Source organism: Daldinia vernicosa (genome assembly GCF_022497035.1).
Source record: "Daldinia vernicosa strain CBS 139.73 unplaced genomic scaffold F5Y00scaffold_4, whole genome shotgun sequence".
NCBI lineage: Eukaryota > Fungi > Ascomycota > Sordariomycetes > Xylariales > Hypoxylaceae > Daldinia > Daldinia vernicosa.
The window spans coordinates 297,519-319,562 of NW_025953920.1; the positions used below are offsets into that span (position 1 = coordinate 297,519).

Below are 22,044 nucleotides of genomic sequence, written 5' to 3' on the forward strand. Positions count from 1 at the left end.
AACTATGCTTATGGGAAGCTTCTAACATGCAAAACAAATACCATTCCCTTCTATTCTATATGGTTTCACTTTTTCCTGCTTGCCTTAGGTACCTACCTGACTTACACTTCACTCCGAGCTGTAACCTCTCCTATTCCAGAAACATAATTATCCCCAGCTTCATCAGCATCAAGTCTATCCAGCGCTCTATCAACCTCCTTGTCCCATTTACTTAACCCGACAATCACCCACTCAAGGATTCCGACTAGGTATAGAGCAACACATTGTCCAACCCATAGGCCTTGAAGACCCCATCCATGGAAAGCAAGGTAGATTCCCGCTGGTAGCGCACCGCCGTAGTAGCTGAGTAAATTAACAAGAGCACCAATCCATTGTCGCCCCATGCCTCGGAGTACACCACCGCAACTCCCGTTCAACCCATCGGCGATTTGGAACAGCGCAACAAAAGGCATGACGTCCGCGACGAGCTGGACTACGCGGGCATCGTCGTTGAAAATCCTGCCAAAAACATTTCTGGTGCTCATCAGAACGGTGAGTATAAGGGCGCCAAGAACGGTAGATAAGATGGCAGCGCAGTGGGCAGCGCGTGCTGCATCGCGAGGCTTCCGTGCTCCTAGGAGGTTGCCTATCCGAGCCGAGGCGGCGACGCCTAAACCGAAGGGAATTGTGTTGATGACCTGATCGGCCGTCATGATGACGGACTGTGCGGCGAGCGCAATAGTCCCAAGTCTACCAGCAGCCAGAGCAACAATCTCGAAAGCCCACCACTCCGTGCCCACGTGAATAACTCCCAAGAAGGCTAGACGTGCGAACGGCCAGAGATTCGAGGCCGCGCGACGGGGGGCAAAGCCACCCCAGCATTCGTGGCCGTGTACGAAAGCCGTGTATGCGACGAGAAGCAGGAACGAAATCCAGTATGATATACCCGTTGCAAGAGGGGCGCCGTACAGGCCTAAACCCAGAGGGTAAATGAAAAGGTAGTTGAGCAACGCATTAAGCGGCGACGTGATCAGGAGCACGTAAGTCCCCGGCCTGTATATCTCCTGCGCCTGCAAATACTTCTTCATCGATTCGAACCACACGTATCCCAGGCCTCCCGGAATTAGAATATGGAGAAACGTGCTCCCTTGGACGCAGATGAACTCTTCCTGGCCGAGGACTCGGAATAGGGGCCCGGAAAACCCCCATATCACGGCCACGACGGCGTAGAATGCGGACAGCACTATGATGCCGCGCTGCAGCAGGATGCCGAGGTCGTGCTTGTCTTGAGAGCCGGTGAAGCTCGTCGACGCGAGGGTGTCGAGCGCCGTTGTGCCGCCCATGGCGATTAGCCAGCCTGTGGCCATTGCGAACACTACGTGTGGGTTTCGCGTGTTAGATACTATATACTTTTTAAATAGTAAGAGAAGGTTTATATTTTTACTAACTGTAGCAGAAAGCAGCCGTGGCTAATGCTTCTGGGGAGAGACGGCCTACGATCAAGACCGAGATGGTCTGAAGGCTGTTTTGGAGCGTATAAGCTAATATCACCGGGATAGACGCCTTAGTCAAGAGCCAGATTTCGGCCAGCCATTGCTGGTATTGGGGAGTATTAGTTTGTGCACTAGCCAGAGGTGCCTTCGGCAGGAGCGCGGTCGATTCATCGTTGAATATACTTGAAGGAGACGTTGGAGTTGGCGTCGGTGATGAATTATCATCAGCCATCTCGAAGGTGTGAAGTGAGAGCTTGCGGGAGCTTGGACAGTACAGTATACGGAACGGAGTGCCTGCGAAATCCCAAGCACGGCAAGATAAAAGGCGAGAGGGAGAATCTTACCGGCATACTCTTATCCTTTGTTACGAATGGAAAGCTCTACCTCGATATCTGAATGCCTTTTGGGAATAATCTTCAACTAGCATGGATACCTAGGGATGCGTTGCCCCAGGGATTGGAAAGACGAACCATCTTGCGGGGCTGTATACTACTACTACTACTACCCCTTTACGTTTTTCAACTTGTCTAGAGGTATTCATATCAGCGTGTGGTTCTACATATCTATATGATCAAAGGCAAGACACGGGTCCTGGATAGCGGCAAGACGTAGATAAGCATGCAGATGGAAGAGTTCATGGAGTCGTGGGATGAAGCCTACCTACCTAGGTACCTAACAACCAATAAGCAACTATCTACCCTGTAACCTATTAAGTAAATGTCCGTGATATCGAATTGCACTCGGGGCTAGTGCTACGAGGAGTACCGAATGAGATGCCGTGCATATGGGCGTCAGATGCAGCAGGTGACGGGCAGCGGGTTGCCGTGGAAGACGGCGGATGGGTAGCGTAGCTGAGACTCCCGATTTGGCCAATTCGTGCCGCCAAGAAGAATGGCGAAAAGCCGGGCGTGGGCCATTGCTGGGTTAATGTACAATACGATGCAGAGCCCCCCGTCTCCGCCGTTCTATCATAGGTTGCTAGACATGCGGGCATTATCTAAGACCAATTGGTTTCGAGGAATGAGTTGGCATTGCATTGATACCGAGAGCCGACGGTGTTTGGTAGGTATTATAGTACGAAATTGGTAATGGTTACATATAAATAAGTATGGTACATGACTTAATAGGTATGTTTTTAAGAGGGTTCCGTAACCTCGGGAGCTTCAATTCCTTATAGGCTAGGTAGTTGTAGTAGAGATATAAGCGGTAATATTATGGATCTTATTATTCATATCTACTATTTTCGAGTTACGGTATGAAATGATAAGTTGATAACGGTATCTCTTGGTATAGGTAAAGTCTTTGACTAAAATCGAGACGTAATGCCGGATTTATAAAATGTACCTACCTAATCATTATAAATAGGTACTATTCAATCCCCAAGAAATGATGAAAAGAAGCATAGTAAAGAACAAAAATGGGACGGGAAAGAAGAGAACTTCTCCCCTTGACTAGACACTTGCTAGAGAGTATACTATTGATGTAACTTGGGTAGTTATATTAATAGTTACCTAACTATGATTAGTATAATAAGTATTTCCCACCATATTAATATGACTCCAATCAACTAGCTAATAATCGCTATGCCAATGTCAACTCCAAGAATCAATAGGCCACCAGCCGAATAAAGTATGATCGGGTCTCCCATACCCATGGTAGCGAGACAGGGGATAGAAGGAGAATGAGCCCCAATATGTACCCCGAACCACCCCAGATCTATACCTACCTATTCTAACAAACCGCGGCACCGACGAGTACTTCCAGACTGTCGGCCGTGGTGACCTATTCCAAGACGCCAGCGGAAGTCGGTGGGGTATAGCGCTCGCCACTCGCTCAGGACCCCAATTCGAGATCTACCTACCCGATGGGTCGGGAAGCGGTGCTATTCCCAGTGACGTGGGAAGAGGGTGAATGGCCTGTATGTATTACAGCCGGCCCAAGGTAAAATGAGCGACGTGCGATGGAGCCGGAGTCGGGGTGGAGTGTCCTGGGGGTGGGGAGGCGTATTTCACGCGCTGAGGGTATTCTAGCGTAGGGGAGTATGTCTCGGGGGCGGAGGTGGTGTAGATTATTCGTTTAGATTAATAGATAGGTACCTAGGTAGGCAGGTATATTTATCTCTGTCCGGTTGTATCGCACAAATCCTATTCGTCCCGGCTGGTTATAGGACTTATAAGACTCATCTCTCTCGTAGGTTCTCTTGATAGAATGCCGCTGCTACGCTCAGAGTCCTGTATAGAATCCGTATAATACAGAGATGATCCCTCGGTCTGTGAACGAAATGATCTGAGAGATTCAACAGGCCGCCGGCGACGTCTTTTGATTAGCCTTAAGAATAGCCCCTTCTTCTGCTGTCCTTCTTCAATGCATGACGAGCACTGGCATGATAGGTACGAAGAGCTCCTATACGAATCCGTATACGAACTCGCGCGGGACGTAGGTAAACTGGGGATTTTCCTTGTTTTAAGAACTTTCGATATTATCCCTAGTGGTCGTAGAGCCCATCTAAATGGTCTATTTCTCATTAGATATAGCATTGAGTTCGAGTCCCTATCGAATGAGCCTCGCGAGTTTCCACGAGAGTTCGACAACGATGTGGCGGATCTCGTAGGGACGCTGTGTAATAGGCCTCTTTCCTGATCCCGTGGTGTAGCAGGAGATAAGTGTGAAGATGAGGAGGACTCCGAACGAGGGCGCAGAGAGGCTTTTCGTCTAGCTTGCTGTGCTGCTTAACCCGTTTTAACCGTCGTGGTCATTGCTATGCCCTTTTTCCATTGCTTTTTAGCATTATCAGGGTGGTTTATTTCGTCCGAAATGGACTCTCTTATATTCTGTTGTGATATGCCAGAGTATCCCGATTCGCGGTTTATCGAAACTGGTGCTCGGTGTAGCGAAGAAGCAGACTCAGGGGTAATCCCATAACGTTGTCGTAGTACCGCAGTATCAAGCCCATCGGACGTGAAGACACTTTCAGCGTAGGACGAAGTATCGGCAAGCCAGCGTCGAAGCATCAAGCTCTGTCCGCCGTCTGAGAGGTGCCGGTTGATTCGTTCTACTCTGTCCAAGATCTGGGCGACATCATCTTGCAAGATAATTAATAACGGCAGGTTTCCGGCGATATTAGGAGAATCGGATAAACTAACGTACCCTTCATATAAACGGTATAATCCTTGATTCCGATGATGTTATCATTAACGTCTCCGATAGTAACCCTATATGGATACCTTAGAGTAAGTAATACACTCAATTAACGGGAATATGACGAGCATACAAGTTAGCTATGTCCAATGCTATGGCCAACACAAGGCCATGCGTATTAAGACTGTTTTTCAACCTTTCTAAGCTCTTCTTGCCACTATATACCCAACGCAATTTTCTTGTGCCAAGCGGAGGATGATAATAGGAGGAGAGAATGCCGTAGATTTCGTCGATGGTTTTGCCACAACTGGCCACAACACCCGATATCTTGTCTCTTAGACGCTCGGGTGTTCGCTCTAAGAAGTCTTCGGTGAGAAGCTTTATCGTAGCGCTTATAGACTCAAATTCCGATATTATCTCGTTGACGTCGGTTTCGGCTGCTCGTATATCACACACAAAGGCCGCGGCCACCCCAGAGACGTTGAATATAAGGCCCCCTAGAGTTATGCACGCCATTAAAATAGATAAAGGGTCCATTTTAGTTGCTTCCGTAGGTATCTGGTGGAATATTGTAGCATGATAATACCAGTTATACGGCTAGCGAAATTGGTGATAATCTATTAGCTATATAAACACATCTATATCTTCTTCTCCTATCAGGAGATTTTCCCGTTGGGCTCTCTGCGGGGTCTGTCTGCCTTGGCCTTCAGACGAAGCTGTCTAAGCTTTAACCAATAGAGATGTGCGGTTACAATAATAACACAGGTAAAGTCGCGGGACATATGAGTGCTGGAAAAAACCTATGGTCCTCATGTTTAACACCAACCACTCCGAGGAGTGACATTCAGTGAGGGTTCAAATAATACGGGGCTTAGAGAATGCTTCTACCAAGGTGTATCTAGATGATGTAAGGAGAAATATCTCAACAACTATTAACTATTGGTTTCTATTTGTCTAAGTCGGTGTCATTCATATCTGTAACGTGGGGGCGGGATAACAACTATGCCAGCAGGGAAGAATTTGGCTTGTTAATACTTGGCTGGTTACGTTGCTTCTCTGTCGTGTATTCGAACGTCCTAATAGGAGGCCTGGGCTCGAAAAACAAATATTATAGATAGGTACCCTATTGGTACCCCAATTATTTAACTACTCGACTAATTCAAACATGATTGTTTTTCTTCCTGTGCATAATCCAAGCCCCTATACACTGGTTGTATTTCGTATTTCTCGCGCAAACGACAAAAATTAAGCAACCAAGGTGTACAAAACTCATCCAATGCCTTTATAACTAGTTCGGAATAAAGCTTTAGTGCCCGCGCAGGACGTGGATTACATCAGGAGACTTGCCCCTGAGAATACAAGTCGACCCGAACGCCAAGCCCGTCTTCCCCGTGTTTATTCATAACTCTGTACCCCTTGGTCGTACATTCGATAACCGGGCCCCCAAATTTAGCATGCATTACTCGCTCGTAAAGTCGTAGCATACTCCCTACCGATCCTAGAGAAATAGTCATTGTCGATCCGATCAGCAGCCTATACGCCGATCTGGGACATATTAGGACCGCGAATAGAACCATTATGGCGCCGGATCTCTCTTATGTTGAAGAAAAGGCTAGCAGCAAAGGCTGCGAAGAGGAACCATAAGAATACAGTGCTAGCCTGGATCTCACGGCATCGCTTCTCATTATCTTCTGAACCATATGCAATATAGTCACTGGGTTTGTTTCCCTAGCCACAATAGTTAGTAAAGAGGATCAAGAGCATATTGAATTAGATAGATGGGAACTACATACTATATTGGAGCAGTTCACTGCCTGTATTTTTGCGGAGAAGACAATGGCAGCGATGAAGGTGAAGAGAGTTGCGAGGCTGTCGAGAACAAGGATTACGATGGGGATTGCGACGCGGGGGAAGAAGCGCGAAGCATGATCGTAGAGGACGAAAAGCCAGGAGACGGCGCACACGAACATAACAAAGTTAATAGCGGATTGGGATCCGCTGATATTGTTTGCCATGACATTGCCGACGAGCGCGGTGGTGAGTAAGACGAAAAGGAACTGTATGAGGCTCAGAAAGGCCTTGATCAGATGCTCAATCTCCATATTGATGACAACTCGCTTATATCGCGAGATGGTAAAGTCGACAAATTGTCGAGTTGCAAGGCGGATAGATGACCGACGACTATATGCAGCGTCTAGGTGTGTATGTTCTGAAAGCAATCGATGAGGACTTTGGTTCCAGTTGCTTGGTGTTTTTAGGTCGGTTGTTGTGGCTCTCGCGGGGAATGACGGGGGTAGATGATGCTACGAATGACGGAAGATGGAATTTGGATTTGAGGAGGAATTGTGATTTAATCTGTTGACGAGGGTATGTTATTGGTCGATATTTGAGTCTAAGCTATGGGGTTTGGTTGATGTCGATCAAATGATGCGCATTGATGTTGTTGCTAAAAAGGTTTAGAAACTGGAGAGAGATGGAGAGATGTAGATGTACACTAGAGATATAGTGAAAGGTGAAAGAAAAGATGAACAACAGGTGATTCGTGATCGGTAGTTGCGGGATGATAGCTTACCTTCCCTATGTATATTGTTTTGGTCGCTGTATCTGTTGCTGTTTCTGTTTCTGAATTCGCACACTATGACCTCATTGGATTTTTCCTTACTATTCTAGAAGTAGTGACGCACACAATAACCCGCGGCGCATGTGATAGTCTAAAAGTAGGCGAAAGCTTAAATGGTTACTCGAAGTTTACGGATACAGAACAGAACTCATTATTCTATCATGATCCTTAAATCATTCGGATGCGGCCTACAATGTTATTATTATTATTGCCAAGTTCCTTTGAGTTCCAAATCCAACCAGGCACAAAAAGATCCTGCACCAAGTCGTACATAGTATCCTTGGAATCCTTGGACATCAGTGTCGTACTGAATCCATGGTTGGCCGGGCAGTTAGCCCATGGGCAGATGGGGGGCCAATCATGCCGACATCTCGCGACTCCGCACCACATGCATCATTCAAGGCTCCGTTCCGTTCCCGATAAGATCTCATAATTCCGAATGATTGGCTCTTATGGTTTCCCCAAGTTTAACATTTTGACCCAGCAACCACCACAAGGCGCGCGGGACCCTGCATCTTCTTCACCCCAAATCCATTTATAGATCAGTTAACCTGCGAATATTTTATAATTTCTGCAACATGCAGCGCTCTGTAGGGAAAATTGCGACCTTTGCGAAAACTCTGTGAAAATATACGACCACGTAAGCCATCCCTATCTTAAAGTATGACTCTCACCCGAGCTTTAGCCGATGCCACCCGGGGTTAACGGCCTTCCGCGATGACAGTGTAGCTTAAGAGTAACAACCTAAGAAATACAGGTAACTACCAGGTAGTTAACTATATCAGTTGCTAAGAGGCTTTTCCTTCGTCAGATTTACTTTTCAATTGATATCTTTGCCTAATTAAAATACTCTGTTTTGCATTCGGCCTACCTGGTTGCTCTTTGTCCAAACTTCCGATTTACACGACCTTATGTACAAGAAAAGAACTGGGGAAACGATTCGATATGATGACCCTCGTTAAAACTCCGGGTATTAAGAGATCCAGACTGGTCGGTACCTAGGTACATCATTAGAAGTGGGTTGACACCTCGTTGCATCACCATGCATTATGAGGTACGTACTACGTCCAAATTGATCAAAGCTTTTGATTTTTTCCCGGTTCCGAGTTCCTGAGCTCACCGTCGTGTCATGATAATACGGTCCTTCAAAAGAGCTACGGTCTTAAATAATTTATAATTGGCGACCGTCACGAGGTAGGGGTTTGTTTTTTTTATATATCCTTCCTTTCCTTTGCAACGCCCAATCGGATTTTATATCAGCTACGTTCCGCCGTGTTCCTGGCGGCGTAACCGGATATAAGCCTCACTAGCCTTCCGAATCTTCTCGTCCGAATCCACCGACGCTATTATCAATACTTAATACTTCTTTCTACGTTTACCACCTACTTGCCGTGTCCATTCCCGTGGCTATTCGACGTGAGCTTCGCATTTACTAATTTTTAAAAAAGAGGTTATATAAAATGCCTCCGGTTTACTCCCGTTTATTCCAACCAATGTGGGCGCGTATATTACGACAGACGACACCAAACTTGGAGGGAGCGGCATGGAAGCGCACGTTTGCCTCCGGGCCGCAACAGACTGTGTCATTCTTTACTTCAAAGACTGCCCCATTTACGATACGACGACCGACGATATTTAGTTTTCTATCCAAATCTTCCAAATTACCGTTACGCTCGACCCGGCGATCGTTTCACCGAACTTCCCGCTTACGAGACGCAAAATCCTCCCCGAAAGATGCTCCAGCCCAAGAACCACAGGGGATCACAGCAAGGTTAAAGAAGCTATCGAGAGAATATGGCTGGGCTGCTTTGGGAGTTTATCTAGGCCTGACTGTTTTAGATTTTCCGTTCTGCTTCCTACTAGTGAGGTCGGTAGGGACGGATAGGATAGGTCCGTGTCGATGGTACTGAGAGAAATGGTATATCACTAATAGAACCTAGGCGCAATCGAAGACTGGGTCGTATCAAATGCTTCCAAATTAATACCACAATCCGTCCGGACTTGGTGGCGTGAATACCGCAAAGCCCTCAAGGAAGCCGAAAGGGAAAACATCGGAGACACCGAGATCAGTGAAGATGTTGAGATGGCCGGCTGGGGTGTAGAGGAGGCTGAGAAAAGGCACAAGGCCGAAGCCAGTAAGTTTCATGGAGGATACATCCACCTCAACCCTACTCACATAACTTGCAGGCCTCGGGACCCAGTTAGCTCTTGCTTATGCGGTGCATAAAAGCTTTATATTCCTTCGAGTGCCCTTGACCGCTGCGATAACGCCTAAGGTAGTTAAGGTCCTTAGGTCATGGGGCTGGAAAATCGGAAAGCGACCGAGCAAGCGGTGACCGGAGTTTATTCTCCAATAAGCGAGAGCTTTATTAGTCACAACAATGTCCTTAAGTGGTTTAATGCCTGAACGGATGACTTGTAAAATATGGCGTGAGGGGATGTACGATCGATAAAAGACCATTAGACTCACTCCACATAGAAGATAAACGTCGAAACCAAAAGTTACCTGATTCAAGGATATACTCTGTATAACTTACACGAATAACGAGTTAACGAAGGAATTAGAATGTTATTATGGAACATAAGAAGCGCAACACTGACAATAAACGCAACTAGTTCGGTTACGGGGAAGCCGGTGGTTACTCTAGTTTAATAATTTGACTCTATTCCGCGATAGTTGCTATAAGGCGGCGACATACAGCAGATGAAAAAATTACACAACTCATTAAAGTTTAAAGTTTGGACTGGCTTCGATCTCATGTTACTGGAAGATATTTTATTCCATTTTATTCGACTATCTACGAGTTGGTGGACCCAACTACGTGCGCCCTCGTCTACTCCAGCAACTCGCGTTAGGTAGCGGGAGAACCAAGTACGAATTCTGGATATCAGATGGAGAATAAGGTTGCAGCTAGTTGGGACTTTGCACAAGGAGAGCAACACATGTTCAAAAATAACATCTAATATAACCAGGTAGTTGAGTAGTTACCCCCCGACTTCCCCTGAAAAATGCAAGGTTCATTATACTTTAACCTATTTATGGAGTACAATTTCGCAACACAGCCCGTACGCCATAGGCCAGGATATTATGCTCCTTTGAAAGTATTGGAGTAAAAATGGACTATCCTCTTAACCGGTGTAACAGAAGTCAGGCTGACAGACGTTGTCAAGAATAAAGTTCAATAGGGCATCTTGGCAGAACAGCAATCTTGCTGGTTATTCATTTCTATTTTTGGTATCGATACATCAAGATTGGCTAAAGAAGATAAACTGGCTCTATATCATTAGATTGGCCAATTATATTTCTTATAGAGGCATATTGCAAGGTTTTTTCCTTTTATATGAATGAATCGCGTTGAACTTCACGTACTCTACCGATTATAAAGGGGATAATGCCCCGCAGCTCCATTGCAGCGAAAGTGGTATCGCCATGGCTAGATCTCAACAGTAGTTGGTGAGAGGACCAAGTCCATAGTCTTGTCATTTATCACAGTATGCGTAACCATAACTAAAGGGGTAATTACGAGTCTCCTAGAATGTTTGAAAGTTCTATCTTACTCGTATGGCCAATCATTATCTTATTATATCAATGTTGACTTACGAGTTACCTATCCCCTTGACTGGCATTCAACTACACCTACACTATTTTCAGTATTGATACATAAGTAAGGATTGGCCAGGAAAGAGAAAATAGCTAAACCGGCCAATGATATTTACGGGTTATACTAATTATCGGACCTTTTCTTATTATGTTAACGAACGACGTCAAGTCTTACCTTGTACTGATACTAAAATAGTGGAGGTGTAGTTGAATGCCAGTCAAGGGGATAACCACTCATTCGACTGCTCCGGGCACAACCCGGCCCACCACGACCAGTATCCCTGAGGGACGGTCAAATTCCTCCGGTGGCCATAGTAAAGTCGTTTATTCGATCGTAATCCATATGTCATGTACCTGAATAAGGTCGTTATACCTAAAACTAGCACGTTGTAGCAGGGATTATGTACGGGACTAGGGGCTACTACGAAAGCCATCGTCCCGAAAAGCCCCCTACAGTAGTTCCAGGGAAATGGGATGGGGGTACGGGAATATGTAAGAGCGAAACCAAAATCATGAATCGAAACACGGTATCGATTTGACTTGGCAGATCACCGAGTAGATTAGTTGAGCTTAGCCACCTCTAGCGCGCCATATACCATTCTTCTAGAAGCCGTAAAGGTCCCCAATGTCGACAGTAAGAGACACGATCCTCAGTCAAAGGTCCACTAGACTAATATAGACATGTGATTTGATGAAGAAAATGGGATAACTCTAAAGTTAACTTCACTTCAAAAGGTCAACTTTGATTATAGGTATGTACTAGGTATCCTGAGCCGGAAGGAAGTATGCTCTGTGATTATTTAAAGGTAACGGCCTGCCAGGAAACAAGAAACTACCTACCTTCAGATACCCATGCGTACCCGCGGACCTAAACCTCAACGTATATATATATACCTTACTTAATACTTTATTTGATTCTTCGTAACTATATTTATTAGCTATACTTCGACCAGGAGCTACCTTTAACTATCGTAGACCATTGACGTTACCGCTCTACATGCCTTATATATTCTCAGAACCGCTCCCTAATTTAAATTGGTCGCCTAAGACATATCATACAACGCAATCTTGGATAAACATAACAACACCGTTGCCAAACATGAAGAATAGTATGTTAATCACCTTCGCGTTTTTATTCATTATTACCTCTGCGTCTTGGGCTATCACAGCACCAGAAAATACCGGTTCGCGTGCATACATACCTCACATATGTATACCACACCATATCATATCCTATGCTAACGAATCAGGTACGGGCAGAAAGAGGAGCTCATCACTGCCCTCAAATTTAGAGTCCGATCTGAAGCCGAATTTAGAATTCGGGTTTCCCGACGCCGCGGCGCAGATAGTCATGCTGGTACTGGAATTCGCAAGAAATAGTCCCAGCCCCTTTACCGATCCGATAATCATAACGGTACTGGGAGAAGCGCTTAGGAGGATCTGGCTAAAGCTCTTCGCAATACCATCCTACGTCATGACGAGGAACGAATTCGCGGTTTTCAACTTCTTCCAAAATCAATATCTCGACGGTGGAATAATAGCTGAGATAGCTGCCAGGGCGAGGGCAGCTTACTGGGACGGGACTTATGGCGATGACTAGGGCTGACTTACGGGGATTTCGGTTATGTCCTCAGATCAGATGCGAGTGAGGCACGGCGCAGGGCTGACTACCTAACCTGCCTCTCTTATTGACATACCTAAGTCATTTTTATTGGCTTGGAAATCCGGAATAACCTCACTTAACAACCGCAGCCTTTTGTGAAAGTACCAAAAGGCTCAATTTAATGATGCAATGAGATTACCTATATTTCATGCGTTTTTAGAGTCAATATTCTGTGTCTTTTTTTTCGTAGTTTTATCCAAACCTTGTTGGAATTTACGTGACAACTATTAAAACTTATAAGATAACTATACGTAAGGTAGGGTGCTAGTACTTACGACGCGTATAAAATACCCCTCGCAGCCTAAAGACATACGCATATATACCTAAGAGGTATTGATAGAGCGCCCTTGTCAATATATGAGTAGGTATTTTGTAGTTGGACGAATTTGTATTCCCGGGTTAACTTAGAGGTAAGTCATAATATCCCTAGGTTAGATTTCTGTAACTTGAGGCTTGCTACCCGTACTGCCGTATCACCGCCACATACTGCCCCTCGCCTTAGGTAATCCCCCCATGTTATGACGGCTGACTTACATAGGTACCTATGTACCTCCTAAGATACGCGTTTTGATCGAAACTTTGAGGAATTACTCATGTCCCTTCTTTACCTAAACTTACCAAGATATAATGATAATTCAATCTTCGCTCATTACGTTTCATTACCAGGCTACTACAAACCCGCTCATTTTTAGCATGAAATTCTTGGATATATAGGGTAGCTAATTACGTATGTCCGCTCTCGGGTCCATCGATACACAACAAGATGATAACTCAGACTCCCAACAAGGCATCGTCAAGTATCAAGGCTCCGCATCAGCCTCTTCATCAACACCACAATGCCTTGAGGAAACCTACCATCGCTATTGAGGACCGGCCGAGGCTGAAGCTAATTTTGGCTCTTTTTGGCCTCCTTTCGCTCGCCTGGTTTATAAAATTAAATTTTAAACAATGTCCTTCTATCTTAGACCTTAAACAAGCCACCCGGTCGGAATTTGAACCAGAGATCCCACGTCAAATTCCTGCTTCGCTACAGGCTCAGACGCCGCTGGAGTGCTTTCAAGTCGCGCAACCTGTGCTTACCCCCAATGGTCCGTCCGGTAGTAGGCCCAAATCCGCAGAGGGCCCCTCGCCAGAAAAGGCTTGTTCGGTCCTATTAATGGAACATGTTTTTGCATTTAGCTATGGCACGCCATTCGTTGGTAGGTGACATGCCTAGGTACCTGCCTAGAAGACTTTGATGTGCGTTGAACAACCATTTCTGATGGTTAATAGGAAATTATACACCACCTAGCTGCCCTTTTAATCGAGTTATTATGAACTTCACTGTTGTCTCTCAAGGCCGTCAATTCGACCGCCTGGCACTGATGTACTTTGGCGACACCGAAGTATGGCGTACTTCGACCGCAGAGCCAACATTACCTCCGGGTATACGTTGGACATTCTTAAAGGATATGACCGAGTACCTTTACTTTTGGAAATCCCCCCAGAAATTAATTTTCGACCTAGGCAACCTGGTAGACGACAAGTATACCGGGTCATTCAATGCCACTTTAACTGCCACATATTTTACGGCTGATATTGAGACTGGCGAAGGATCTCCGGCAGACTTGATTATCCCAATATCTGCGAGAAAAGGGGACGCGAATGGGGCAAGCCATTTTACGCTTCCAGCAGACGATGCGACTAACAATATCAGTTTCCCTCGAAATACTAATCGAGCTGTCTTCACCATCTCGGCAAACGGACAGGCTTCGGAGGAATTCTGGTGGGGAAATGTTCCGCAAAGCGATACTCTCACGTTTCGCCAGACTGCTGGACAACTGCCTGGACTGTCTCCCTTTCGTGAAGTCCAATTGCTCATCGACGGTAAGCTTGCTGGAGCTCAATGGCCGTTCCCAGTGATATTTACCGGCGGAGTGGTGCCTAGTCTGCATCGGCCCATCGTTGGCTTACAAGCTTTTGACTTAAGAGAGCAACAGATTGATATCACCCCATGGTTACCTATGCTATGTGATGGAGTTGATCACACATTTGCCATCAGGGTTGCCGGCTTAAATAACTCAGAAAATATTACCGACCTTACACTAACAGAAAGGGTCAACGACAGCTGGTACGTTACGGGTAAAATATTTATATGGCTAGATAAAGAAGGATCGGTGACTACTGGCACCGGCCCTTCAGTAGAGATCGCCGGACCAATAATTTCGCTTTCGAGCCAAGTTTTCCAGAATGCAACAGGGTTTAACGAATCGCTGGCTTTCAACATGACCGTTCAGAGGACGATTACTATCAAATCAGATATCAAGTCGGAGAGTCAAAATGGAGAGACTACTTGGTCTCAAAATCTCTCATATTCGAACCGAGCCCTGATGTCGAACTTTGGAACCACTCAGATCAATGACTTTAGTATTACTGGAACGGATTCTACTACCGGGCCTAGTACCTCTTACAAGGCGATTTATAGCTATCCGCTATATTGTAATCAAACGTACTTAAGATCGCCTCAGGGTAATCTAACGATAAGTGCGCATCTAATAGAAGGACTCGATCTTCAAGTAGAGGGGAACTCCGTCTTCCCCACAGGCCTCGAAGCTTTCGAAGGTGACACTGTTAGAAAGAACCCGTACTCTACTTCGTATCTTAAAACTCACCGCGACGGTACCGCGTCCTTCTTCCGGACGGGAGATGGTAAGAATAGTTCTGGCTATGGCTCAACCAACCAGATCTTCTACTTCGGTGGCTCCAGTGAGAAAGCTACTCCAGAGGGTGGAAGTGGTGTTGACGAGCTCTACTTCCGAAATGTGACGGCGGTGAATGGCACTGTTGCGTCCGACTCGGAGAGGATAGAAGGGGTACAGACTTATGGCTTCAGTCGGGTATCAGAGCTTCATAGTCCTGTCGAAGCAGCGTTGACTTTATTTGCTGATGTCTCTGCCAAGGTGCCAAGGTCGAAGACTTCGATAGGAAAAGATACGGATGACCACAGAACACATAATAATCCCTCGAGGCAAGTTTAACTTCCTTAAAGTGGCGGGTATGCTATCAAGGGAGGTCCTATTGTATTATTATAATAAAGCTTAGAAGACATTCGTATTTATTATAGATAGAAAGTTATATCTTAATTATTAATTCTATATTTGACTCATGAGCTGTGGTCTATACTACAACCGTGATAGGGTTTTGCATTTAACTTTCGTTGAGAATTTCCTAAGAACTTAACACCTTACGCCTTGAGCTTTTGATGTCCCAACTAGTCGGATAGTTAATTCTAAATCTATACATGTTTATCTCGATACGAATTATAATCCAATTTCAGACATCTACGGAAATTGGCCATTCAAATCTAACTTTAATCTTCATACCTGGGTATCCATTACTTCTTCACGTAGGTACCTAGTTAACATATGTCCTCTCGGATCAGTCCAACCAATTACCTCATTACAGCATCCAAGAGCCAGCACCGTACCAATATCCATATAGAATAACATAAACGCGTAATTTCATGGGAGGGGTATTATGCCAATATAGTAGCAAGTAGTTCCCATCGAAAACAAGGCCAAGTTCCGTCGTATTAACCCTTCATCGAGGAACGCCATGCTGAAAACGCTCAAATATGACCCAATACCTATACATCCACCCATCCATCCATTCCGAAGCCGTGAAGGAAATACGGGCCGACTCAGGGTAGCCTACGCGCCGTCGTCCGCGAGCCCGTCGACCTTGTCAGCTGCCACAAAGTAATCCCGGCGATCAGCCTCCTCGAGGCCCTCGTAGAACACATCGGCCATCTTCCTGTACCCGGCGTCGTCGGGGTGCGTGCCGTCGGTATTCAGGTCGTCGACCTCGGGCCCGTTGTCGCTCTGCATGTCGACGACGACGAGGCGCTTCTTGCCGTCGCGCTGCAGCGAGTCCCCGACCTTCTTGAGCTGCGCGTTGTAGTCCTCCACGCGGGCCTGCACGTCCGGGTCCCGGTTCACGAGCAGCGTGGACAGGATGACGGTGGCCTTGGGCGACTCGGCGTACAGCGCGTCGAGGAGGGTGCGCAGGCGCGCCCCCGCGTTGGGCACGTCTTTGTTCTGCACGCAGTCGTTGGTGCCGACGTTGACGAGCACCACGTTGGGCTTGTACTTGGGCACGGAGGTGTTAGCTTTGTCGCGCACCTGGTCGATCGTGTAGCTCTTCCAGCCCTCCGTGTCGTTGTCCTTCATGGTCCCGGACGGGTTGTTCCCGACCATGTTGACCTTGTTCCCGGCGGCCTCGAGCTTGTCGCGCAAGTCCTTGCGGTACCCGTTGTTGTCCGAGGACCCGAAGCCGAAGGTGATGGAGGCTCCTAGGGGCATGATTCGCAGGGGAACTCCGTTTCCGAATCCCTTTTTTGCTCGGGGAGTAAGGGCGTTCCTTTGTGGGAGCCCGTAGTTGGGTTGGGACGACTCTGGCATTGGTAAAGCAAGGCCTGGGGTTTTATTAGAATATGGTTGGTGATGATTAAGGGAGATATATTGGATTAGGACTTACCGCTCGCTATTTGCGATGCGTATGCTAAGACACACCATAATAGTTGCTTTTGAGCTAGCATTGTGGCAACGACGAGATTGGCAATATAATGGTCTGAAATAGTATGCCAAGTTCCTTTGTCAACTATAGCCTCTGATCGACTAACCTAGTGTCTGCTCGTCGTGATCTACTGCGTGTAAGCTCCTAACTGCGAGATTTCCGAGTCTCCATCCCTGGGGGAGCGTGGAAAGCGGACTATTTATCATTGCTGCAAGCCTGCATTCCTGGCCGGAGTCTAGAAGCTCCTTCGATGTCTCTCCCGGGACCCAGTGGGCCAGCACTCATGGCTCCGCAAGGCTGGTCACCTCCATCATCGACCCATCCGGCAAACAGACTTGGTTGAAGTCAAGGCTAAGCATTTTTTCGATCGACGCTACGGCACTGCAAGGTCGTAGTTGGGATCTAAGAGATCCCGGGTATTATGGATTATGGACCGTGAGCAGACCAGACTCAGACTCGGGGTCCAGACTTCAGGGGGTCACGTTGCTACATAGCTAGCTTGTTTAGATGTCTTACATGCAGTATTCCGTGCATTATCGATCCTATGCTACTACCCGAGTCCAGCCAAATTTTTTTCCTTGTAGTACGTCGATAAGGGGTTTTCTGTTTATATTGGTTACATCGGGTTGATAATCCTATTGCAGGTTTCCTTGATGTTGATTCTCAATAGGGGTTTACGGGTAAGCATCCTGCGTTCAGCAATTGTGGGAGATGGGTTCGGCAGATTCGGTAATTGGAAACTTGTTGCTTCCATTCCCAATTGTAGGCGGAATCTAAAGGAGTGGGATCCTTCTGAGTACGTCAGGATGCTTTAGGGATATCAAGTCTTATATATTTTATTAGTACTGCCACAATTTTTTCAACCAATCAGATACTTAGAATCGCCCCGCAGTTTGCGACTTTTTCCTTTGCCACTCTATCGCATAACGTCTGCAAAAGGTGCAAATGATATAGAAAGGTCATGCAAAACGAGCTCTATCTAACGATACCAATTATTAAACTTTTTATACAATACTGAAATAGTTCAATTGATTTTACAAAAAATTCATCGGACGTGCGCTGAGTTGTGGCTAGCCAATCAGAGGCCAGACTTTAGCTGTGGCGTTAGTTTTGCGCATGATGCCCTCCCTTTTCCTCCTCTTTCCCCGTCCGCGGCTTGAGCGGACGGGGCAACGCTGCTAGTTATACATAGATTTGGGATCAGCAAAAGCCGTTGTAGCTTGCTTCTAATAAAAGCCAATGTTCAAGATGGGCTGGGGTTGCTGAAGTACCTAATGTAGGGCGATCGTTGCTCTTTTCAGCTGAGATCCCTGCTCCACGTCGTAGCTCGATCAACCTCGGAAATGTCAATGTCGGGATGGTGATCTAGAAGCCAGATGGCGTTTGCAGATTCTGATCACGTTGGTAAGATATCTCGGCTGAATTACAAGGCTAATAGCTCGTAATAACTTACTATTTATATTAAAAAACACTTACACAATAAATACCTCCGCCGATTCCTTGGTAGCCAATGATGAAGACTCAATATGTACCTAAAGTACGTACGTAGGAGACACTACTCTAGTCTCGAGAGTCACATCATGTAGGGATATGTCGAACATATCCCAAGGATTAGAATTCACCGCGAGACAAGACTGTGGTGCTATGCCGGGATTAAAACTTGGGAGATCTGTACGCCCAACTTTTCTCTCGGATTTGTTGGAGAATCCCCCGCAAAACACACATGGGATAGCAAAGTGAAACTCCCTGCGTGTCCGTCTTCGGTATTTTGTTTTCGTCCCATTTTCGAGGCTGTTTTATAAGCATGGGATTCGTTAAGCTAATTCTGACATCAGCTGTTACCCTTATCTTACGACTTGCTGGTTGGTGAGCATGGCCTTTTACATAGCCTCGTTCCTCTTGGCAGATCTCTCGTACGAATTAGCATCCGTATGTAGGTACCTATTTCATTTCCTTACGAGATACATATGTACATTCATCTATGTATGTAAGGTCGTATGTAGAGCGACATTCGGATCTCGCCTTACCTCGCTCTACCTACTACACACCGAACTAATTACATCATTAATAGAATCCTTATGTAGCTTTCTGGCGTCGATCAGCTTAACACGTGCTCGTTGACTTAGGCAAATATTGTTTAATCCGTGATACGATATATACTATTCTCGGCACAGGCACATATGACGATCGTTCACCTAGGTAGCTTGCATTGGCTGCGCCGAACGCTCGGTTCTATACGACTCGCAAGGGTCAGCTGGTTTATATAGATGGCTATATTGCGTACCTAGTACATTGTAACGTTTTGATGCATTTCTGACGTCAAGTATCTACTTTGATAAATTAATTTCACTCCGTAATATTTAAATATATACAAACTTGGTGAATGCTCCGACAGCGGTTTAAGCTTATTTCATACCATATAATTTAGGTACTTTAGGTAGTTGTTGATCACATCGTCTCCGGATAGTAGACCAACATTCTGCTTTACGGCACCGCCCGCAACATCCCTGATTTGGCGAGCAGCTGTTCTATATTTACTTCCCAGTGCCTTTAGTCGAGGTTAGTCGCTTTTAATATTTACGGATGTCTACCTATCAGGTACCTAAGACACACGAGGCCTAACTTGAAGCTTAGGCTAAGAGCAAGTAATCCCTTTCCTATATACTATCATGTCGATCTCGGTTCCCGTATCATGACGGTGATTTGGTATGGATCGTCATACTCCTCCCCAGTTAACTCTTTAAGGTCAAAAGTTAACCGATCCACTTCTCGAAAGCCCAGTTTCTCGTACACTCCTTTACCGTTAGGCGTAGCCTCTAGATAGGACTTGAGGCCATGAGCATCGGCGATAGCCAGCATGGGCAGTAACAGCGCTTTCGCGGCTCCTCTCCGGTAATATTTAGGTGATGTGCATAAAAGTGATAGACCTGTATGTACGTCGGTATATAATACTCTCTTTAGCCGTTGAAACATATTCAAACAATGATCGTCATCTTTACTCACCCAGCATCTCATCCGCATTATGTTTATCCGAGGCAACTTTCAGCGCATCAAAGAAAACCTGGCATAGCTCTGGCCGGCTACCTTTTGGGTAATCTTCAATAGGGGGGTTAATAGCTTCGACTGGCGGGTTCTCCCCCGTAACGTCTCCCGCTGTAACGATCTGGGAGGTATCCACGGTAGCCTCCTTAGTATCTCTGATCGATTCCCCAAAGGCTTTCTCGTAGCCTTCGGGAATGTCCCATCTAGCGAATGCAACTACGTCACCGCTCTGGTCGTCCGTAATTTTGAAGTGTCGGACGCTTCGGTCATCCAACTTGCGGCGGATGCGGCGCTTCATCCAAGTAAACATGTCCTCCTTATTTGGCGGCCACCAGAAGGCGTTGCGTTTGTCAGTCGCAAACGCATCGTAGTATATATCTGCAATGATATCCACATCGGCAGCTGTGCAATAGGACATGGAGAATCCCTCGGCAAGAGATGAGGGTATCGGAAAAGGTAACGACATTGCTTAAGATTGTTTTCCTTTTAGTCTCTAATATTTACTTGGTCTTAATCTTTAAGGGTAGTTAAGTAATAAGTTGGACTTTTTGACAACATATATAAATGAATATAAATGAAGAGCAGACGAAGCTGTATGGACTAATATACGATTAAAATTCGTGACCTGGATAAGCCCATATATTTGCCCCCGAAGAGGAAGTAATCCGGATGTACCGGTCATAGCGGCATCGTCGGTTGCGGAGTATCGCCCGAACTGGAGGTCTAAGCTATACCATGTAGGTAATCTAGTATATTGACCAATCGAGGCTCAGATGATTGAGCTAGACATTATACGACCTTCCGAATAAGTCTTCTGCTTTGGTTTTGATTGGTCGTATCCTGCGACGTACGCCGATGACTCTATCGGCGAATAGAGAGAAAATATCATATTATGCAGCAAAGCCGTATTTCTTAGAAGCTGGTCAAAAACTAGATGGCATCCTGAAATGACAGCATTATACTCTTTCGCTGACCCAAATTGCACCCCTACATCCTAATCGTATCACGCCAGTTAATAACCAGTGCGGCTCGGCCTTCTTCGCATCGTTATCAACGGCATGGTCTAGATGCTCTAGCTCTTCATCTCGTATCCTCCGTAATGTTGACACTAGATCTTGCAGCTCCTCGCCCACTTCGTAGCCTTCAGCCTCCCACTGTTCGAACATTTCTAGCAGTGTCCGTATTTGGTTGTTATAATGACCGCCGATCTCCGTCTCGACAGCTTCTGTACAAGCCATTGCGGCCTCCCTCCCCATAACTGCCGTTGACCACCCCAGCCCCGATGCTAAGACGGACCAAACCGGGTAGAGGGCTGTTGGGCGCACGCGGTGTTTAGCGATGAGAGAGTTGAATGTATTGAGGTGGCCCTCTTCTTGGGCGTACATATGGGCTAACAAGGGCCGAAGATGGGGGTGCGCATTGACAAGCGGTGGCGTCTGGGCGGTATAGATCAAGGTAGCAGCTAATTCTCCGGCTTGGTTCACACGGAGCTTAATAGACGGCATCTTAGCACGAGTCGTAGAAATTTAATGTCTAAGGAGGTGCTATCTAAGGCGGCCTTACAGCTGAAGAGAGAAAATCGCGCTGCTCCTTTGTCAGGGGCTTCCGTTTAGGCCGGGATCCTGACGGGTCAGTCGAAGAAGACGAGGCCGATGATATCGTTGCATTATTCTTCGTAGTTGTGCTTAAGAATTGTCTTCGGGTCGGCTGGGATAAAGTAGGGAGGAAAAGGTCTCGTAAGGAGGATTGAAGAGTTTGGCGCACTGCGCATGTTTTTATGCTTGGTAGGGACATGGCTTAGCAGCACAATTGAATAGGAAATAGTTAAGAGATCTCGAGATTAAGATATATCACCTGCATTTCATGAAGTAGCAGAGCAGACCCGGGAACGGCGGACGGTGGACGGCGGACCTGGTTTCTAGCTCCCGATGGGTATCTAGGAGGTACATAGGTA

The 22,044-nt window shown here is 46.2% G+C and overlaps 9 protein-coding genes across 9 annotated transcripts; 3 read left to right on the forward strand and 6 right to left on the reverse strand.

The window, feature by feature from the left end:
* Window position 1: 1 nt before the first annotated feature.
* On the reverse strand, window positions 2-1,967 carry F5Y00DRAFT_132369 (MATE efflux family protein). Its single transcript, XM_048004230.1, has 2 exons — window positions 1,428-1,967; window positions 2-1,354 (listed from the first exon to the last, which is right to left on the reverse strand). Exons 1-2 carry the CDS (start codon window positions 1,702-1,704, stop codon window positions 102-104), a joined length of 1,530 nt encoding a protein of 509 aa, XP_047869042.1. The 5' UTR covers window positions 1,705-1,967; the 3' UTR covers window positions 2-101.
* Window positions 1,968-4,121: 2,154 nt separating this feature from the next.
* Window positions 4,122-5,147, reverse strand: F5Y00DRAFT_271600 (uncharacterized protein; the record flags this gene model as incomplete). The annotated part of the gene is made up of 3 exons (XM_048012830.1): window positions 4,122-4,554; window positions 4,620-4,684; window positions 4,744-5,147. 3 exons carry the CDS (start codon window positions 5,145-5,147, stop codon window positions 4,202-4,204), a joined length of 822 nt encoding a protein of 273 aa, XP_047869043.1. The 3' UTR covers window positions 4,122-4,201.
* A 788-nt stretch (window positions 5,148-5,935) lies between these two features.
* Window positions 5,936-7,038, reverse strand: F5Y00DRAFT_132537 (marvel domain-containing protein). The gene is made up of 2 exons (XM_048004231.1): window positions 6,404-7,038; window positions 5,936-6,338 (listed from the first exon to the last, which is right to left on the reverse strand). Exons 1-2 carry the CDS (start codon window positions 6,710-6,712, stop codon window positions 6,144-6,146), a joined length of 504 nt encoding a protein of 167 aa, XP_047869044.1. The 5' UTR covers window positions 6,713-7,038; the 3' UTR covers window positions 5,936-6,143.
* A 1,652-nt stretch (window positions 7,039-8,690) lies between these two features.
* Window positions 8,691-9,566, forward strand: F5Y00DRAFT_257769 (uncharacterized protein; the record flags this gene model as incomplete). The annotated part of the gene is made up of 3 exons (XM_048010604.1): window positions 8,691-9,120; window positions 9,171-9,365; window positions 9,418-9,566. 3 exons carry the CDS (start codon window positions 8,691-8,693, stop codon window positions 9,564-9,566), a joined length of 774 nt encoding a protein of 257 aa, XP_047869045.1.
* Window positions 9,567-11,769: 2,203 nt separating this feature from the next.
* Window positions 11,770-12,891, forward strand: F5Y00DRAFT_225485 (uncharacterized protein). The gene is made up of 2 exons (XM_048006172.1): window positions 11,770-12,718; window positions 12,770-12,891. Exon 1 carries the CDS (start codon window positions 11,829-11,831, stop codon window positions 12,429-12,431), a length of 603 nt encoding a protein of 200 aa, XP_047869046.1. The 5' UTR covers window positions 11,770-11,828; the 3' UTR covers window positions 12,432-12,718; window positions 12,770-12,891.
* Window positions 12,892-13,073: 182 nt separating this feature from the next.
* On the forward strand, window positions 13,074-15,639 carry F5Y00DRAFT_225487 (peptide-N4-(N-acetyl-beta-glucosaminyl)asparagine amidase A). The gene is made up of 2 exons (XM_048006173.1): window positions 13,074-13,693; window positions 13,767-15,639. Exons 1-2 carry the CDS (start codon window positions 13,258-13,260, stop codon window positions 15,509-15,511), a joined length of 2,181 nt encoding a protein of 726 aa, XP_047869047.1. The 5' UTR covers window positions 13,074-13,257; the 3' UTR covers window positions 15,512-15,639.
* Window positions 15,640-15,776: 137 nt separating this feature from the next.
* On the reverse strand, window positions 15,777-17,820 carry F5Y00DRAFT_225488 (carbohydrate esterase family 3 protein). The gene is made up of 2 exons (XM_048006174.1): window positions 17,010-17,820; window positions 15,777-16,947 (listed from the first exon to the last, which is right to left on the reverse strand). Exons 1-2 carry the CDS (start codon window positions 17,068-17,070, stop codon window positions 16,184-16,186), a joined length of 825 nt encoding a protein of 274 aa, XP_047869048.1. The 5' UTR covers window positions 17,071-17,820; the 3' UTR covers window positions 15,777-16,183.
* A 1,581-nt stretch (window positions 17,821-19,401) lies between these two features.
* F5Y00DRAFT_225490 (acyl-CoA N-acyltransferase) lies at window positions 19,402-20,683 on the reverse strand. Its single transcript, XM_048006175.1, has 2 exons — window positions 20,052-20,683; window positions 19,402-19,975 (listed from the first exon to the last, which is right to left on the reverse strand). The coding sequence occupies exons 1-2, from the start codon at window positions 20,554-20,556 to the stop codon at window positions 19,716-19,718; spliced, it is 765 nt and encodes a 254-aa protein (XP_047869049.1). The 5' UTR covers window positions 20,557-20,683; the 3' UTR covers window positions 19,402-19,715.
* Window positions 20,684-22,031, reverse strand: F5Y00DRAFT_225491 (COQ7-domain-containing protein). The gene is made up of 2 exons (XM_048006176.1): window positions 21,654-22,031; window positions 20,684-21,580 (listed from the first exon to the last, which is right to left on the reverse strand). The coding sequence occupies exons 1-2, from the start codon at window positions 21,882-21,884 to the stop codon at window positions 21,047-21,049; spliced, it is 765 nt and encodes a 254-aa protein (XP_047869050.1). The 5' UTR covers window positions 21,885-22,031; the 3' UTR covers window positions 20,684-21,046.
* Window positions 22,032-22,044: the final 13 nt, after the last annotated feature.

Bases quoted from the DNA above. Each gene is read 5' to 3' on its own strand.
- F5Y00DRAFT_132369 (XM_048004230.1), bottom strand. From the start codon at position 1,704: ATGGCTGATGATAATTCATCACCGACGCCAACTCCAACGTCTCCTTCA. The intron at 1,355-1,427 runs GTTAGTAAAAAT...ACCCACACGTAG, and splicing joins CACGGCTGCTTTCTGCTACA to TGTTCGCAATGGCCACAGGC.
- F5Y00DRAFT_132537 (XM_048004231.1), bottom strand. From the start codon at position 6,712: ATGGAGATTGAGCATCTGATCAAGGCCTTTCTGAGCCTCATACAGTTC. The intron at 6,339-6,403 runs GTATGTAGTTCC...TATTGTGGCTAG, and splicing joins CAGTGAACTGCTCCAATATA to GGAAACAAACCCAGTGACTA.
- F5Y00DRAFT_225485 (XM_048006172.1), top strand. From the start codon at position 11,829: ATGCCTTATATATTCTCAGAACCGCTCCCTAATTTAAATTGGTCGCCT.
- F5Y00DRAFT_225487 (XM_048006173.1), top strand. From the start codon at position 13,258: ATGATAACTCAGACTCCCAACAAGGCATCGTCAAGTATCAAGGCTCCG. The intron at 13,694-13,766 runs GTAGGTGACATG...GATGGTTAATAG, and splicing joins CTATGGCACGCCATTCGTTG to GAAATTATACACCACCTAGC.
- F5Y00DRAFT_225488 (XM_048006174.1), bottom strand. From the start codon at position 17,070: ATGCTAGCTCAAAAGCAACTATTATGGTGTGTCTTAGCATACGCATCG. The intron at 16,948-17,009 runs GTAAGTCCTAAT...ATAAAACCCCAG, and splicing joins CGCATCGCAAATAGCGAGCG to GCCTTGCTTTACCAATGCCA.
- F5Y00DRAFT_225490 (XM_048006175.1), bottom strand. From the start codon at position 20,556: ATGTCGTTACCTTTTCCGATACCCTCATCTCTTGCCGAGGGATTCTCC. The intron at 19,976-20,051 runs GTGAGTAAAGAT...ACGTACATACAG, and splicing joins TAATGCGGATGAGATGCTGG to GTCTATCACTTTTATGCACA.
- F5Y00DRAFT_225491 (XM_048006176.1), bottom strand. From the start codon at position 21,884: ATGTCCCTACCAAGCATAAAAACATGCGCAGTGCGCCAAACTCTTCAA. The intron at 21,581-21,653 runs GTAAGGCCGCCT...CCGTCTATTAAG, and splicing joins GCGATTTTCTCTCTTCAGCT to CTCCGTGTGAACCAAGCCGG.